Here is a 21,319-nt window from a genome sequence, read left to right on the forward strand (position 1 = left end):
ATTTAATACAAATTACTCATTCGGGTGTAATAAAATTGTTTCTAGTCATAAAATGATAGACATTTCAAATCCCATGGAAGGATTATTTTTTAAGCAGCGCACCAACGATTGTACAACACGTACATTAATTCTTTGAACAGAATTAATTTAAAAACACTTACATTATTACCAATTTTTTTTTTGTATTTTCATCAATATTTTGTAGAACGTGAATATAATTTTCTGGTACACTATTTTACGTTTCGCACAAACGCGTAACGTACAAAATATGTAATAATATAGTCACTTTATAACAATTTACTATACTTAATAGGTACGTACACACCTGCCTATAATAAATTAATATTATATAATAGAGTCATGCAAGCAAATAGTAATTACGTTTATTTAATACATTACATTTAACATAAATTTAACTCAGTATTTCTTAGTATTAAAATAATTTTTATCCCCATTTCTTTACATTACATGGACAAAATTCTAAACTTCAAATTCAGTTATTTTATTTTTATATACATCAACGATACGACACAAGTTCTTACGTACATTGCATAATATACACTTAAAACAAAAATCTTTGTCATTATGGCTGTATACTTACATTTAAAAACGATTTCTTTAGCCTTGTTGCACAATTTCAGTTTATTCCGGTCACACAGTGTTAGTTTTAATAACAACTGTCAGCTAATATTATTGTTATCATTATTATTACTATAAATGCGCAGCCAAATTAAATTCGCAGAATAATCATTTTTATGCCTGTTCAACATTTCGTCATGTTTATCCACTTCCAAGGGGTTCGTTATAGTCCGTTATGGGTTTTACGACAATCATCGTTCGTTTGCGTCCTAAGCAATCATGACAAGCTCGTGCTAATGGCGACAAGCGAACATAAAATAACATTGTTTTTGTCTAGTATACTAACACCGAACACAGTCTTTGATCAGACTTGCCAGTCCTTTGACCAGTTCTCCTCGAAGCGGAGGCCAGCCTGATTTATCGTACATTTTTCTTTTTAACTGCCTCTGATTATGCGTGAATAGCGGAAATTCTCGTGGATTTTATTAACCTTGTAGATAGGTATATAATCTAAAAGCGAAAAAAATCCGATTTCACGTTTTCATTTTTAAAGCACAAGTTGAGTTGCGTTTAAATATTAATATGTTGCGAGGAATTTGAACTGTCGTACCGTACCTAACGATTTCTCGTGTGTGCATTATTATGATACTCCACACAGACTAAAAATGTACATTCAAACTGAAACAATACAATAATAATAGATGCGTTGATACGTACCAAGTAATGAGCTGTGTTCTTTTCTTTGTCAAACCAATCGTCAGCTCTCCTTGTACCACACCGCGTACTTGTGTTCATATCATTAACGCTTTTCCGGTGGCATATAATAACACTGATACCCACGTGTACGAGAGTGAGTTTTTTACTTTTTTTTACACAGACAATACGCACACGTCTCATCGCTGTATGTTTGAGCTTCGTTATTGTTTATTTTTTTTTTATATTTTTTTGTGCACCCGTTTTTGTTATACGATACATCGGTTATTATAATGAAAGAACCGTTTAACGATTTTCCTCTGCAACAGCATAATATAATGACGTGACGAGTGAACGGAATAATCGGAGAGAATAAGAGAAAAGCAAACAATACTATAATAGGTACTACTACACAACATGCGCGTTAAATTCACGCGGTATCGATAATAATAATAAAACGACCTTTTTAAAACAGCGTCAATTTCGTTTGGCACGTAATAATATAAGGGGATTAAAATAAAATATATTCAGACGGTGAATAAATGAAAAATGTATCGCAGGTAATAATTTTTTTTTACAATAAAATCTGTTTATTTTTCATGTTTTCTTTTTAAATTTTTTTATTTCACATGAGTATTAAATAATATTGATATGTTTTTGTTCGCTTTTAATTATTGATGTATAAATAAAATATATTTATACATATTTTTTCATAAAAGTTTCATTCAATTGTTTGGAAGATATGAAATGGAAGTATAGACTTAGGATGAGGAATTCAATGTGACATTCAGTTATACTGTCATACTAAATAAACAAAATAAATATAAATATAAAATAAATAAAAAATACTTTCAAGCAAACATTGCATTTTTAATCGAACTGTTTTGCATTTATACCTACATTTTTAAATTATACAGTAGAAATAAAACTAAACAATTTGTGATTAATTAAAATATTTTAAAATGCATTCATCATTATAGTATTGTCTTAACTTTGATAAGAGGAATGTGTTTACTGAAATATAAAAAATATAGAAAATATACTTACTTTTTTTTTTAAATTTGTATCATGGCTAGTTACAGTTTTCCACGTGGTAATAATTAATGCCACATATATTTAATTTATTTTATTAACAGAGTTTCGGCAACATTGATTTATATTACGATAGTAAACTCCAAGATAGTAAGTTTACATTATGACCGTGGATAGAATTTGACAATACTCCTATTATTTTTGTATTAGAAAAATGTCACTGTTTTAAGTTTTAACTTAATAATACAGATCAATATTGTTTCAAGAGTAAAGTTTCACTACCTAACACTAACATTCATCAGTTCAGTAACAATATATATTTTCACTCGTTTTATTACATTTTAGATTTCAATACACTTTCCTAGATTTTTTTTTGAAACTATTTATTTTTATGACAATTGCCGTATTTTTCCACCGTATAGTTGATGGTTTATTAAGTTTAATACTCAGCAATTATCCATCGTCTAAGTAAATTTATTTCAAATAAATTCTACACGTACATCATTCATTAGATTCTGCACATGGTTTCATAGGTACCTATATAATCGTAGGCTTAAACTGCCACTGATCCTGGCTAGCAGATACGGTGTTAATCCCCGGTATTTGTTAGAGTTTGTAATTGGTAAAATCCAGATACGCTTAATCGTTGAGGCTAAATAATTAACATTGCCCTAAATATTTCACAACCACTGTGGCATTTTAAATCAATGTATACCCGATACCGTCTCTCAGTTCAGTATTCCATTACTACCTTGTACATGGTATTTTTGTTCACTTATACGTCGATTTTCTAGCTAATAGCTGGTATAACAGTATAGTTGTATAATGTAACTCGAGGGGTCAATGGATTACTCAATTATATCGTCAAATTGAATTGTGTATTATTACCAACCACTTGTGATGTAATCAATACTTTTACAATATTACTATGTGGATTTATTAATTTAACGAAACGTGTAATATTTGAGACGAATTCATCTATTTATCTTTATCTGCATTCAAATCTCTATAGTTTGTATAATTCCAATAATTTTACTATTATTGTATTATTAAAAAAAATCCATGTATTATTCAAGCATTCAGTTATATTTTTTAGGCCAAAACTAAAAAAAGTTTTTGGATAAAATATTATATACTTGAATAATTGTAATAATGGTTTTAAAATATATATATATGTTGTAGCATAATAAGATAATACAATTTGATATACTAATATATCATACATTATTTTCAATTTCTTAAATAAAAAAAGAACGGATCGTAGTATGAACAATTTCTACTTAATTTAAATTAAATTTTATAAAAATTTGTATGGTATATTATTTCTTTAAATATTTAATTTGGTTTAATTCTTAACATCTTATTAAAGGAGACAAATTATCTATAGACTGTAATATAACGATACTGTATATAGGTACTTACATTTATAAAGAATTAAGATGAATTTAGTTCATAGATTGTATGAAAAGTATTAACAGTTATTATCTTCGAGATATACAAAACACACGTAATTGTGCAAGTCGCATGCCGGTCTGTCACTTTTTCCTGTGTTTGAGATCAAAATATTCTCGAAATATCTCAGGTAGACAAGTAGAATTAATTTCAAAACTGTAAATACTTTTTCGTCGTAATACAATACTTTTATTAATTAAAAACTTTTTAATTTAATAATAATTAAAAGCACCGATTAGATCAACATAAATATAATACAGTTTAAAATTATAGGAAATAAGACTAAATCCAAATTATAATTAAAACTATAGTGTTGTGAAGGTACTATAATATACTTCTTGGCTCTAACTCAACAATCTGTCTTTTGAAGGTCCTTGACATCCTATTTTATCAGAGATAGTCTAATGTATTGTACGTTTCTCCCCATAATGTCGACATTAACTTAATTCTTTTTCCATTTACAATCCTTTGATTCAATCTTAATTATTTCTATATTTCTAGACCTTTTTACTCTGTTTATTCTAATGGTATTTGAGACTTATTATAACTTCATTGTATTTGTTATACTCTGCGTTAAGCTATTCAGTCATTATTATTAATAGTAATGATAATAATAATTAATATGGTATTCCAATTAAATTTATCGATGGTATACGGTGTATTATCACATTTACCACACGGCAGCCTTATAAAGTACTTCAGTAAAAGTATTAAAATACTATTGAAATACTCCAACACGTATTTTAAATACATTTGAAAAAAAATACTTGGACGAGTATTTTAAATACTTTCTTAAAGTATCTGTATTTAAAATCAAATACTTCTCCTTTTAATATATAATATATATTATGTCATCTATTTCCTATTTAATCACGTACAGTTTAATTAATTTTAAAACTTGATGGCCACTGTTATTTTAACTAACAATTTTATTATAATTTAACGATTTTTACATATACATTTATATTTAAATTAAAAAAATACAATAATGAATGATTAATCAGATAGAATTTTTGGTATCAAAATAATTTAAAACATTTTTTTATTTTATTTTAATAATGATTACTTGAAATTGAGTAAGTGAAGGACTTCAAGAATGAACATAAAAATTGTCTTGTTGACTCAAGTTATATACGTTTTAAATATTAAATTTGAGATTGAAACCAACAATAGTACTTTGTATTAAATCCACGATAGAAAAAAACTTTATATCCACCCATATAATAAACTAGGGGTATCTTAATAAAAAAAAAAATACACACAACTTAATCATTGCTGGTATTCATTGTATGTGAAAAACTAATATTTGTTAAGAAAACACTTTTTGATAATTTCAACTGTAGTCTGCAGTACAAATAAAACCCAGATAAGTATCTCTTTTTAATGTGTAATGAGTAACGACTACAATATTATCATATTTTCTGAAATGCACCATAATAGGTTAGGTTGCACCAATAAAGGTTTATTATTTTTATAATCCTTACTATACTACTAATATATTATCTATATATATATAAGAATCTAACTTGATTTTGGAGACGAAGGAAACCAGTTTGTTTGTTAATTTTAATTTATTATTGTTATTATTATTATTATTATTATTAATTATTTATTTATTTGTTTGCGCTTGCATTTTTCCATTTGAAATATATATTATTCATTGAACAAACAATATATTGTTACTACATTTTTTCTACCTTATCTCTATTCTATAGTAAAAAGAATAAAATTTACCACTCCAGTGACTGAATTTAAAATGTAGGATATATTATAAATTTCAGAAATAAATAATGACAATAACTGTAATATGTAATTATATTATATTATTTGTAAAGCCAAAAAACAGTCATAAGTTTTTAAATTAAATATAAAAAAACACTTTCTTCCGAAGGAAGATCGGGCAGCTAGTTATTTATACAATAATTCGTAATAAATGGACATATCAATTTATAACATATAATTTATATGTTTGTGATTAGTATAATATGTACGATTATCGTTTTTAGATTAATATTGAGTGTCAAGAAATATGATTGTTAATTCAGATTGCTATAATTTTATATTATTTTAACACATAAAACTATAAAAGTCAATATAACAGGAAACTAGTATATTAATATTATCTAGGTAGGTGTAATTGTATTATAACTACCAATTTGATGGACACTTAAATATTATCGCGTATTATTCAATCTGTCTATGAACCTACCGACAAAGTAATATGTATAAATATATTTTATAATGATTTAATATACGATAATAAAATATTTTAGCTTAATTCTATCTTAAACAATAAAATAATAATAATAATAATATCATATAACAATGTACTGTATTGATTTTTGAAATCGTACGTCCTTATTTATTTTTGTTATAATATTATTATTATTAGCTCACTCGTAACCGGCAATAAAATTAAAAAAGAAACGCACAATTATAGTATTATTCAATAATAGTGAAACAATTTTTTTTTTTTAAATTAATTGAATGATGTCATGTATCGGTCTTTAATTATACCTGACCTTTGATTGAGTAGTTATTATTCGTATATTTTGCATGCTAGCAGCTGACTTATATAATATAATGTACTATATGAATATATAATATTATATTATAATATAGTACTAGTTAATAAGTTATGTTTGTATATAGAATCGTAGAAAAATAAGCTAATAAGTAGGTATTTAAATAGACAATAGTATCCTGCTATAATATTCGATAAATATAAAGATCATGATGAAATATTCAACTTTAAGTTTATAAAATATTGATAAATAATTAATGCATCGTAAATTTATTATTGAATGGTGAGGTAAAATGTACAGTTGAACAAACTGAATATATTGTAATAATATTAGTTTTTGTACCTAGGGAATGCTATAGATTCATAATGCAACGGACTACGTATAGTTCAAAAGGGTCGGTAAAATAATGCCGTAGTTAAAGGGGTCGAAAATATTATTATTATATTTTATTTTTTATGAAACTAAACATCTTACACGACGACATATTACACTTTCCACCTTATTCTCTATCCTACAGTTTACCTGGTACAGAATGACGGAAATCTCTTAAGAGATTCAGCAGATAGTGTCCCCAATTTTGGTTAAAAAAAGAAACACAATAGCAAGAATATATAGACTGTCATAACCTTTTCCATTCAACCCAGAAAGCATATTAAGATTCCAAAAATAGTGTGTGGTATATTATCTAACAATTTTTTTTAGATAGGTACTATTTTTTTTTTTTACAAAATTTACTTTCACAATGTTGATGAGGATATTTAAAATAAGCCATTTTATTTATATATACATTATTGTTCTGCAGCGTGTGAATTACGTATAGGGTCTAGAACATAAGTTAATATTTGTATACTAAAAGTCTAAAACTAAGTTGTTATTATTTTTTCGACGATTAAACTATTTAATATATTATACCTACAACCTACGTATATACAATGAAAATTGAAAACAATTATCTTTACAATATTCAGTTTCAAAAAAGTTTTTTGTCTCCTAATGTAGTTTCAATAGCGCTCGCGAATTATTACTTTTTTCATTCAAATTACTTCATATTTCATTAAACAATAAAAATTAATATTTACCTGTTAGTATTATTAATTATTGTTTCATTTTCTCGTAACTATAAACATATTCATGAAAAGTTCATATCAGTAAATAAATAAAATAAATAAATAATTATTCATATGGAAACAAAAATTAATTAATAGAATGTTAGAATTTTGAATGTGTCCCTATTTTAATTAAAATTCATAATAGGTACATCAATGTTTACATTTCTATAAAAAGAATACTTATCACACTTATGAATTCTATGTTAGAAAAAACATGTGAATACGGTGTAGTAAAAATTATATTAATAGTATGAAGTTTTCAAATTACTCTTAATGTACTTCAATAATCATATAATATTAACACAATACGAAATACCTTTATTATAAAACAAATTAATAATCTTAATTTATTTATTAGCAAATAGGTAGATTAAACTATTATGAATGCTTAAAAGTAAATATAACGTAGGTAGGTTAAATACTCCAATACAAAAATGATTTTAATTTGTTTAGGTGAAGTTTTCATTGTACATCAGATTAGAAAATTTTTAAAAATAACTGCATAATTATATAATTTATGATATATATTTTATAAACACATAATTTATCTAAATCTAATTATTTAGTTTACTTATGCAAAACCAAAAATAATAATATTGACTACTTTAATTTAGAAACCATTAGGAGTATATTATGTAAATCCTGAGCAAAGTAGAGAATTTGTTGCTTTTAAAACCGTATAATATTTATTAGTAATTTATCACTTATACGAGTAGAAGGTATACGCTTTAAAAGTTGCATCACTATACTGGTCTTTTAAATAATTTATTTTTTGAATTTCTAGTAGCTTTTCTAAATCATGATTAAAACGTCTAGCACTGAAAGTGTAACTAAGTTTATATGCACATTTGTAGGAAAATCGGACCTTTTACCTGAAGAATATGAATACTTCTTTATAAACTGTAAATAAATACAATTTATAGTTGATAGGTACTTAAGTTTTCTCAAGTTGACGTCAGAAAATGTTAGTAACCAACCAATAATGAGGCCAACCACCAAGCCACAGCAGGTCCAAGTTTGTCTATAATATGTTTTATATTATAATTCTATGTAAAATTAAATATTTCCCTTATAGGAACCTATCACCAAATATTTTCAAGCCATTATTTCAACTAACTGGAACAAATAGAATTAATTTTATAAATTCAGAAACTATAATTATTTTATGAGGGTAAAGGTAGTTATAGAACAAACGAGATATAATCATTAAACCATTTGGACGTTGCAACATTACGATTAAAATTGATATTTATAGCTTTACTAATTATTGAATTAATAATTGATTTTCTACATCCATTTCAATAATGTTAAACCGTTTCGGATAAACGGATTTTGTATGTTAATTTATTAAACAATTAAACGTTAAAAATTCAGCTGTTTACTTACTGTGGTTCGTAATTGTAATAATACCAATAGGTACAAGTGAACCACTATAGTCAATTTTTTTTTAACACATTGTGATTTGTAATTGTATACCTTTTCAATCTGTTATAACTCAAACAATAATAGCAGGTATAGTATTAGAATATGATTACATAAAAACAGCAAACAGATTGAAGAATATTTCCAATAAAAGAACTGAATTAGTTGTAAAATAAAATAATTTAAATAATATTATACTCAACGTGCCGCATCGGGCTTTTTCCCCTGTCTTAGCCTTCTATTTATTTATTTTTATTTTATAAAATTAGATTATTGTATTACTATAAATACTGATAGTAAAAAAAATAAAAATTAAAAAATAATATAATATGCATAAAAATAATTAAACTATAAATATCTAGTAAATAAGATATAAAGCTGATTTAGGTATTTGATAATCAGATAACATTGATAGGTAGCATAGAACTAAAAGTACTGAAATACTTGCAGAACCAATATATCTTAAAATCATGTTAAAATATACAAATAGCCACTTTTTTTGTGACCACCTAGCTCATATTTTGATTATAATTTATAATATTGTAATAAAATAAAAAAATATACCTAATTACTTAGATACCTACCTAGTACCTACTCATACATTTGAAGTTAATTAAATTTAACAACGATACAGTAGTTATCGCACTAGTTAATATATTTTAAAATATGATACATAGAAACATAATATATTATGTAGAGCTCGTTATGAATGTTTATGAAACAGAAAATATTACTAAATATTAGGTACCTATAATGTATAATGTTTATGTTTTTAAATAAAATATCCGTCAAGTATTTTAATGTACCAAACATTAAAATTTTTCTCCAAAATCAATAATTTATTTTTTTTTTCATAAGCTGTTCGTTAGTAATATTGGGTACCTTTCAAATGTTTCAACAAGGAAAACCTTAATTATTTTACATAATTTTTAAAAGCCGTTACTAGGTCACGTGGCCAAATATATCCGATTGGAATTTATTCTGTTATGCAGCAGGTACAAAACACAATATTTGACATAATAATAATATTATTGATATTATAATTTATTCCGTATGCACTGTCACGGATTATTAAAATCGTATACACAATACGCATGCAATAAACTGAGTGATATTAAATTTACATATTATTACGGATTTCGATTATCTCACACGTAATATTATAATAAATATCGCGAAGTTATTAAATCGAAATTATCATTATTATTATATTATTATGTGACAGGTATGTTTGTTGGACGGCGTACCTGCTGCGTTACCACGGTAAAACGGGCCACGTGGAACCGGTGCCATTACCAGGTGCACCATTTAGTCACTATTACGCCACTGACGCCACTGACGAAGGGATTATAATGGAAACCGACATAAGCGTCAAAGAGGTAAGTACGTGCCAATGTTTTCCCCAGTGAAATTAAACGTCTCCCGGGCCCCGGCGGCATTACACCCGTTACAATATGTGTAGGTACGGAAGTGATCGTAAATCAATAACAACTACATTATAATACTATACGAGTTGGTCCCACAAGTATGATTTATCATTTTGGGTTTGGGTTTTTTTTCCTTTTTACTCATTACGAACAACGGTGTTTGTATACCGTTAAAAAATAATAATAAGATTTGTAAAACAATATAAAACAAAAATACGTTTTGTAAACACGCAAAAGCCGCGCTTCGTTATACCTTGTAACACCGTGAAATATGATAGTTTGTCTTAACTTAACTAATGAAAACAAATCACGTCATTTTGAAAAATTTTCTTATCCCAAGACAAGAACCATAATATTGTATAATTAAAAATGAGTTTTCTTTTGTGACAAAAAAATAAATCTTTAATGATAATACAGAATAAATTATATTTATTTAGAAGAAAGATGTATGTTTGCTATTAGATTTCAAAATATTATTTTTATCATACCTGGTTAGGTAATCAATTATAAAAAACGTGAGTGAGTGGCTACCGATCTACTGATCTGCCGTACATACTGTAGACGTCGAATGGGTCACTGTATGTAATGTTTATATTAAATTTGAATTCAATGATATAAAATTTTAGATCTTTGTATATTTACCAAAAAAAAGGATTCAGGGCGAATATGGTCCGTCAACATATGTTAATATACCTATGTTGGGATAATATTGTTTCTATGAAAGTAATTTCTCTTGCTATTAATTATTTATAATTCATGCAATGGGCTTAATTATAGTAATTACCGAAAATATTGAATTTGAAAATGTCATTGTGTATGTAAAATACAATAATATATTTTAAATGTTTCAAATGCCTACGAATAATATTTTTAAATAATAACAAAATAATTAAAATTGTTATTCTCTGTTAAAATATAGTCCTAATTCGAAATTAAAATGTCTTTTATGTCTCCATTAATAGTTTTGAAAATAATTCATTTAAATTCTACCACATACATAATATTATATTGCGATTTGCGTTAAGAATTATAGATAGACGGCTCCAATCAACTCGACAATACTTGTTATTAACAGAATATAGTTACTCGGGTACTACCTAATTTTTACAAACATATATTTATAACAATGCACAAAAGAAATTTGTTTTTTTTTTTAAATAAAAGTTATATCGCATCTGACTTAAGACTCGGCTGACCGTCGCCTTTCGAATATTGCAGGAACCGCCTTAGCACCATAGGATATCACTATAGAAACGTCAATGGGCGCCATTGACTTAGATTGTATTTATATTAAACAATTATTTTTATTTATTAATTTTATTATTAGATAGTAATTTAATATATTATATAGGTAGAGTAGTAGTAATTCGATGTTCACACACAACGGAAATAAGTCTATTGGAAAACTAATATAATATTAGTACCAATATCGTAAGATGACAAGATGTAACAATTTACAATAATAATAGTAGTTAGGTATTTGGCAAATAAAAATTAATAAGTGTCATAATAATGTAATATATATATGGTATATAAACAAAACCAAACATAGACAGAAAAAATTACAGGCAGTATAGGTAAATAATATTATAAAAAGTGTTTCAATGTAAAGTTATTACACACATTATGGATCCTATATTTATATACTAATTTGAAAAAAACTATCATTTTCGTCGGGTGCACTATAAAACAAAAAAAAAATTCATTTTGGGGTGACATTTTCTGACCGACGCTGCAACAGCGCAAATGCCCGGCGGGCGCGTTCTACGATCAGTGGGAGCCCCACGTTTACCAAATCGGTGTGATCCATTCGGCGGATGACGTCGTTTAACGGGTCCTCCGGCCACGATTCCTGTAAGACTGCGGCTGCGCAGCCGTCATCGACGCCGTCAAGTTCTTGCCATTTGTACACCAGGAGCTGCATCTGTTGTTCCACATCATCTGGCCGATTCTGTTGACGGTCTCCATTACCGAAAGCAAGCCGGGACGGTTCTGGTGTATCACTTGGATCTGAGTCCGGAAATGGAACACTAGGGCCACCGTCGCCTTTCCACTGGTCGCTCAGTCGCATTCCGCGTTGCAATCTTAGTAACATGTCGTTCAGTCGACCGTTCTCACGCCTTTGCGCGTCCAGTTCGCGGCGCAACTGTAACAGCTGCAGTTCATCATCCCCACGACCACCATTGGGGTCGACCACGACTACGTTTCTTTCGCCAAACTGCACTTGCGCGTCGGCCACGAACGGTGGCCTTGGACGATTTGTCGACTCCGTTGCCGTATCCATGCCACCACAGAAACGCCGACGGGGTAGCAAGCCCCGCCGCCTTTTAATCGAACTGCTTCCAACACTTGCGGTCCCCTTACGTCGTGCGGTAACGATCGTCTTCGTCGTAATAACGCCATCGACGTTAGATTCATCCGCCTTATCCTCCGCGGTGGCAGACTCTGTTGATGAGGACGTCGTCATAGTGACGGTAGCCGAATCGCTGTCGCCTTTGATTGAAGCATGTGGTAGTCGGTGATGCGGTCGACAGTACCTCCGTGATCTCATCGAAGACGCCAACGGAGCGCCAATGGCAGCTAACCGCACTGGCTCTTCGTCACTCCAGCAGTCGGTCCAATCCGCTGTCACCTTTTCTGACGACGAAGTACAGTTGATCTCTGCAAAGTCTTCTGGGCGGTCATAGTCATCATCGTCGTTATCTTCTTCGGAGCAGCTAAAGAAAAAGTCCACTTCCGAGTAGTCCGGCAACACTGGCGGCGATGACGCTGCTGCAGTCTGCAATTCTGTGCAGGTGGCTTCCGATGCTTTTGCGGCTGACTGTATCAACAGGATTATTTTGGTCGACGTCGCAGCTTCCAAGTGAAACTCCTGCAGATGATGTCGCTGAGGCGGAACTGCGATTGCAGCACCCAAAACCTGCTCGGTCGGTCTCCTGTCTCTCGGGTCGGCTGCGTAGGCCACCTGCGTCATGAACAGTTTCTGTTCGAGATTGTCAAAATACTTTTGAATCTGGGCCCACAGTTCCGTTTTCATCAACTGCCGTACTGACCGGATTGGTCTAAACTGTCCCCGCAGAAGTGTTACGTCGGATGCGATACCCTCGTCTTTCTTGCTCGCGGTTTGGAGTGGTGTGGACGGTGATGGTTGTGGTGGCGATAACGTCTCGGACTCCATTGAGGATGCGTCATAAAATTCATCGTCATTGTCATCGTCATGGTCTTCCTCTTCGTTTGTCTTTTCTTTGTTCTATATGAACAAAAAAAAAATAAATGTTTAACTGCTTTAAAAATTATAATACGACAAAACTCTAATAAACATACGGAATCTTAATAATATTATTGTTTTTACCGGGCCATCGACGGCGTATTCTTCAATGTGATTTTGAAGTTCCCGCCAGCGTCGTTTGTTGACGGCGGAGACGGACACCGATTCGTCCGACACAGTCGCCGCCATTAATGCCAGCAATCGTCGGTTAAGGGTCAACAAGTCGTGAATGGTGCGCACGGCCGCTTCGGCGGTCACCTTCGTCATGCAGCGTTGCTGTTCGAGCTTTCCAAACTTCCGGTTCCGGACCAACGGTTCCGTTTTTATAAGCTGCTGCTGCGCTGGCCGCTCCGGTCTGCACTGCCGCCGCAGACAGGTCACCTCGGATCCGAAATCCTCGTCTTCCTCAATCACGGTTTCGAGCGGTGTCACCAATTTGGCTGACACTGTGGCAGCCATTAATGCCATCAATCGCCGGTTAAGGTCGTGGATGGTACGCACGGCCACTTCAGCGGTCGCCTTCGCCGCTGCATTATTCTGGCCGGTACCGCTCTCGGCATGGCCACTACTAGCTTCGGCGTCCGCGCTATCACTATCGGCACTGTCGCTGTCAGTATCAGTATTTTCGCTGTCAGTTTCGGTACTTTCGCTGTCAGTATCGATACCGTTATTTGTCTTTCGGTCCCGCCCCAGTACGGCCGCTGACAGCAGCCTGTCCACCCGCTGTTGCGCGTTGTAAACGGCCAACAGGAGCTGAACGTTTTCGTTCCTCAGCAGTTCCAATTCGTGGATAAGCTGAGTCTGGTTGTTTATCGTACGGTGTTCTATACCATGACCATGGTTATAATAACCTAATAATTATAAATTACGATTATAATATTACGTATCTTATGTATCTGTTATAGTATATTAATATACGTCAAAACAATACAACGTATGAGTCGAACTGGACGTATAGGTTTTTAACTATAACATAGACTTAAATTATTGTATATTATATAAAATATAACTAAAGAGGACGCTACACATATTTGTTTTCACCATCTTACAAATGCGTAACTTAGCAAATTTTATCTCAGCAGATCACATACAGACTTCAGTAATTTAAAAATTTAGACTGAATCGACCTATTATAAAATTTAATGACAAAACATTATTTCATTTTTTTTTTTTGTATGTGGGTTTCTTATGATATTTCAATTTTTTAGCGAGTGTTCACTCTAACTCACTTTATATTTGACTTAAAAATACAATTTCGTAAATTTAAATGGTTGTTAAATTGTTTTGTGCAATATTTAGACAAATCGATTTGCCATACCTTTAAAAATATTGTTTTCTCAACTTTTGTAATGGATGATTTCAATCTACGATTTCTCAAAAACATGATTTTGTGTATATATTGTGCATGGACCAGAGAGAGGAAACAAACAGTGCACTAGTATATCTACTAGTATACTAAAGTTGATATGTACCAAAACATGTCGAATGCATATTATTAGTTTTTTGTTTTCTATAATTTTTAGCTTAAAATTACAAACAATAATATCCAAAGAAATAATAATAACAGATAGGATTCATTAGGTCCCTGGAGAAAGCTTTTAATACTTATTGTTGTGATTAGTTATTTAAAATGTATGATAAAAGTAATGACATTATCGACATTTGGTTTTAGATTATTGTCTTTATATTCTATACACACGTGGCAGTGCACAAGGCATGACAAAAACTAATAATACTGTAATATTATGTTTTTGCTGCTTTAATTTAGTTTAAACACTTACATTGCAGTAATATTATATTATATTTATATAGACTATATTAATATTATAGAACATAAGTTGCAAATTAGACATTGAAACATATTATTTTGTATGCCTACTCAAAGTACTCATAATAAATTCATATAGGTATTCTGTTTAACGCGGTTTATGTCCAGATTGGTTGCTCGGGTAGCGAAGTTAATTCAAAAAGTAGGTAAATAAATAATAAATGTAGATTCAAGATTGTATTATAATGACGATAAACTCTTCAGAGGGAAAAAAAACTCGAGTGCGTATAAGTGTATAATGCTATAATTTAATGAAACTAAACATGATCTGTCCTATAGTCGGTAGGTATTTTTCTTTTGATTACTTTTGATAAACAAATTTTTACGAGTCCCACTGAATAGGCTTCCTACACCACTTGTCCAGTCGTCCAGTCGTCGATTTCATGTCACATTATTGCAATGTGTTAATTATTTTCTAGAGTAAAATATAATACAGTAACGATGTATAGTATAACTACCTGATTTCGAAAGGTTAATTGCAGGAATGTTCATATCGTAGTTAGTGGAATTAATGCCTTTGAAAGTGTTTCACTTGCAAGTTTATTTAAACGTCTGACAATATTGCTTATAGGTTTTTGAGGTAAGGTTCCAAAAAGTTAGGTTGAATGAAGTTGAGTGAAACACTTTAATAAACAATGCGCATTACTTGGTGACGTTATGAATTGTTTATGAATATAGCCAAATTATAATAATAATAATAATAATAACAACATTATGATGTGAAATTTATAGTAAATGATTATGCCGTGTATTGGAAAACAGTACTATAATTTAAAATCAATGTCACAAATATAATCGGAGCGCAAATTTACTTAATTTTTTGGGGGAACTCAAGCCCCCCTCCTCATAGGCCATGTTGCTTAGGGCCCGTATTACAATAATTGAACTCCGGTTAAACCACCGAATTCGGCCGGTTAAATCAGTGGTTCAAGTGTAACCGAGGTTTAAAATATGATTGTAAAACGGGCCCTTAGTACTTACCACACAATATAAAAATTAGTACTAATTACTAGATTTTGAACTGGGGGGACCTGACCGACATTTGGGGGAATAAGTCTCCCCAAGTCCCCCTCCCTATTTGCGCCAATGGCGGAAGCACGTGATAGTAGCTTGTAAGAATAAATACAAGAAGTGAAAAAGTAATAAAGGTGGATACGTGGGTACCATTTTGCTGTACCGAAGGTTTTGTGTGGATCACTGTAATGGATGTGTTAAATTTGAATTCATTGATTTAATATTATCATTATGTATACAAAAAACGATTATGAACGAAGAACTATGTCTGTCAGCATATATAATAATAATTTTTTAACTTACAAAATATAACTAAAATCGTTATTCTCCGTTTAAATAATAATCTAATTTTGTCCAAATTTGAACTTAAAATATTATCTATTATAAAAGACGATGTTTATATAATTTTTAGATTTTTTTGTTTAATTCTAAACTATATAATTTACGTTGTATATAATATTATTAATTACAAAATAATTTGCAAATATTTGAGATTTTGATGAATTTTGTTAAAATATGATCTTAAAATTGTTATCAACAAAAAACCTGACGACATGTTTCATAAATACTTTTAAACCGATATAAAAACAACTTATGAAACCATATATTAATTTTTCAAGCTATTAGACTTGACGCAAACTTCTTTTTACATTTATAGAAAAAAATTTTTAATTTAAAATGTCTATAAATAACTCCGTCAAAATATTTTTAAATTTAGTACATAAAACTGTGATAATGAGGTATAATGTATTTTTGGGTGAATATCCAATATCTAAATTTAAACTTTAAATGCTCATAAAAAAATAATTAAAGTTTCCTGAAGTGAACTTTTTTTTTGTCCAAGGTAGATAAACTTATGACTTATGAGTTATGAGGAAACTTGTTTTAAATTCAAAAATTTTTGTTATAAATAGAAATAATTTTACAAATTTCTAACTCAAAATAGATTGCAAATGTTTGTGACTTTGACGAATTTTTTCAAAACTTACTTCAACGATCATAAAAAATGATTGTAAATGTACTCTATTTTTTTTTTTTTAATTTCCACTAATAAAAACTTAAGGAGGAATCTTTTATTGAATTTTCAAGTTTCTAGACCAAACATAATTTTTTTTATTGACAATTATTAATGAAAAAATTTGAAATTTTCTTTCGATTACCTATTATAAATAGCTTAAAAATGTAAAGCCTAAGAATGTGCTAATATAAAAATTGGGAGAAAATTCAAAGTGTCTATGGTTATTTGTTGTTTTGTATTCGTATTTGAGTTGCACCAAAAAACACAATCGATTTTGTAAAAAACTGATTATGCGTAAAAATGTGCGTTTTTCTTAAATTTTTTTTTCTTTGTTTATCCTGAGTCTTTTTAAAACTATTGGGAATTTTCAATTTTGATCTCTGCAATGCACCAACATAAATTCACTTTATAAACATAAAAGTTACTGAAGTTGAAAATCAAAGCATTATTTTGACTAGTTATCGTGTACACAGACATAAAAAAATACACACACACACACACATCATTGTAAAATCAATACACTCATCGCGCCGCTCCGGATCTAAAATAATAATTAATAAATATTATGTGTAGACTTAGAACACTATTGGTTTATAAGTGATACATTTTGTAAATTGTTAGTAATGTCAACAGTTAGTAGTTTTGGATTAAATGAGAATATTTTAATAGAAAACTTAATGGTTATAATATACATACCTATACATAAATATTGTTATTATAATATTATTATACCTCAATATAACATTCGCTATAAAATACATAAACAATTGCAAAAGAAAAAATATTTATAGTATATGTGCATAAAAGTCATCTTTTTGATATTAATTTACATAACAAAAAATAAAAACTACATGTGGGTAGGTGTTTATTTATTCGTTGCAGTCGTTTAATTTTATTTTAAAAGTTAATTGGTCAGACCATAGTGTCCTGGTTGATTATAACTAAAATTACATAAATTAATGGACTAGGTAGATACAAAAATTTTTTTAAACCGCATTAGATAACAGAAGAACCTGATAAATATTTAAATTCTATAAAATATGAAAATACAATACATATATTATGTATTGGATATTAATATATATAAATATAGATACGGCTATATGGTTCGTATATTATAAAATATGGTATAGATTAAATTATTATATATATAGTTATAAACCTGAAAGTATTCAATTTCACAATATTTAATAACAAGTATATTTATTTATGCTTCACATAATAAGCGGATGAACTGTGTAGAGAAATGATATTTTAAATCATTTTGAAAAAGAAATATCTTCACTGAATACGCGTGACCTAGAACTTAACAATATCAAATCAAAATCATAAATTAAAAATTGTTTTTCATATTCTTTTAAGTTTAACTAAGTTTTTGAAAAGATCTTTCTTGCTCATACTAAATTTGAACTATTATATAGTATTCCATATTAAGACTAGAAAAGTTTTATATTTACCAATAGACGTATGTCGACTACCTACGATAACTGTATTGCTTATTCTGTAATATAACATTGTAAATCCAAATACAATAACATAATAATATAATCTCCATGCATGGATATTGTGCTCGTTGTGTGTATTTTTTATTTATCATACTGGAAGTGGATTATTAGGTACTTAAAAATATATATTTTTTTAATATTTCCAAGCATAAAGAAATATTTTAATATTTTTATCTCATGAATTTTAAAATAAATGTCTATACGTACCTATTGTAGTATTGTGTTTCATGTATTGTTGTAAATCTAAAATATATTCACTTCTATATTATTATACTTGTTATACTTGTCCTAACCCAATAAATGTTTCTTATTTACCTTTGTGCGATGATGTTTATGGAGTAGTATGTGTATATTGTGTGTTTTATTCAAATTTAGACAATATTAATTATTATAATATATTAAGCGACATGATTATATTATTATGATCCAAATATTACAGTGACGCAGCGGTTAATGAAATGTGGTATTCAATAATCACAATGATTCATTTCATTTATCGGTCATTATCGTTGTATACAAATTTTGATTTGTATTATGATCTGACTATAAAATTCACACTGTAGATTTACGAGACTCGCATTACTAGAATTTTTTTAATTCAAATATAATTTCTTTGTTTTGGAAAATAATAAAGATAAAATATTTTGATAGGTAGTTTGATGCATATTCATGTCACGTAAGCTCACTGGCTAATTTGTCTGAGGATGACTACTGTGTACTAGTAATTTATTATAATCGAAGTTGCAATGAAATTTAATATAATTTGGTGTTGTATAAAAACAATTATCATGTACAAACTATGGGCCATAGCACATAAAGTTAGGTACTTATATAAAAATAGTATAAAATAAAAATATATATTGTATAATTTAAGGTAATTAGATAAATAGTAACACTAAGTTAGTTTTAATAAACATAATATTATATTCATTATTTTTCGTTTATATAAACACAAAAATAAAATCCAATTTGTTTTAATTTTTCATTAAGTATAATTTATGTGTTACACCTTATGAACTTATTCAGTTTTGATTTCTCGGAAAATAGCCATTAGGAAGGTGGATAACAAGGTATGTAATTATTTCTATATAGTATACTTGTTTAACCATGTTGAGCATATGTTTGGGTCAACTAAGGTCAAAAAGATTATAGTTTAGTATAAAATAATATTATGTTTCAAATAGTATAAACTAAAAACAATAACTAAATAGGGATAACTCTTTCACAAAACCACCACACAATATCCACAAACACATTTATTTTAAATAAATGTCATCACCTTTGTTGAATAAAATAGATTTATATTAATATGACCAATTTCCGTATATAGTGGTATAAGAATACATTACAATTTTAAATATTATATTACAGTAATCACTGCTTATTGGACTAATTATGATACCAGAGAATTTCAGTCCATTGACAAAATGAGTATTGATTATGTGAAAGGCCCAAGAATAAAATAAATAAATATATATATAATATGTAACAATAAAAACAATTTAAAGTAAAATATATAAAATATATTAGGCTATAGGTATTACGTTGCACTTTTAAATATCCATTATTATTATTTATTTATTTATTATGTGTTTTATTATATTCACTTTATTACTGTACATTAATTGTATTATTATGTATATTTTACAAACAGACAAATCAATGAAAAATCTTCAAATAGATACAGGATTATTTTTCGATTCAAACTCATCAAGAATTGAGTTTTCCTTTCATCGATCACCTTGGTAGTCTTCATTTTGTTTGGAATTTTGAATACGTTTTTGCATTTTTATTATTTATTCAATTTATTATCCAATTTCGTTGCTCTTATTACCCAGTCTAGTGAGCCCAATAGAAATATTTTTCAATGTGTTAGCATACGGACAAATCGAGACAAGTCTGTTTAAATCCAATGGGTAAATGAATCAATTGTTTGGTGAAAGTCCAATAAACGGTAACCATGTACCTACTGTATAATGCAATTATAAAGATAATGGAAATCTGATGATAGATAGTAGGTATAGCTAATGTAATTTTTTTTTCCAGTGAATTGTACCTATTATTGACAGAAGTTAATAGAAATAAGTAAATAGATAAGTGGATAAATCATAAGATGTAGGTATAATCCTATAATATATAAATGTATTTTTTAATAAAATAGAATTTGAAGGGGTAATAGAATACTTATAGTAGATGGTTGTAAAGAATTTCCCGAGTAATGGTAATGATGGTAGTAATGATTTAAAAATAAAAAGTGAAAGAAAAGACTTTATTTTATTTGGATTTTGAATTGAGTTATTAACAGACCTTATACAGGATTCCAAAACGTTCGATTTTTTTTTTGCTTATAAAATATTTATACATAGAACAACCTTTATAGAACTGAATGAGTTGTCCTGAATCAAGTGTACGTTTCAAATGCCTATGATACGAGCTATCGTAAATGT

At 28.9% G+C, this 21,319-nt stretch overlaps 1 protein-coding gene across 1 annotated transcript in view; it reads left to right on the forward strand.

The window, feature by feature from the left end:
* Positions 1 to 21,319, forward strand: part of LOC100572013 — an 85,823-nt gene that overhangs the window by 13,565 nt on the left and 50,939 nt on the right. The window contains exon 2 of the mRNA XM_003244299.4: positions 10,038 to 10,191. Coding sequence (XP_003244347.1) covers positions 10,038 to 10,191 — 154 coding nt within the window. The remainder of the gene's footprint in view (positions 1 to 10,037; positions 10,192 to 21,319) is intronic.

Source organism: Acyrthosiphon pisum, chromosome A3 (assembly GCF_005508785.2).
Source record: "Acyrthosiphon pisum isolate AL4f chromosome A3, pea_aphid_22Mar2018_4r6ur, whole genome shotgun sequence".
In the NCBI taxonomy this organism is placed as follows: Eukaryota; Metazoa; Arthropoda; class Insecta; order Hemiptera; family Aphididae; genus Acyrthosiphon; species Acyrthosiphon pisum.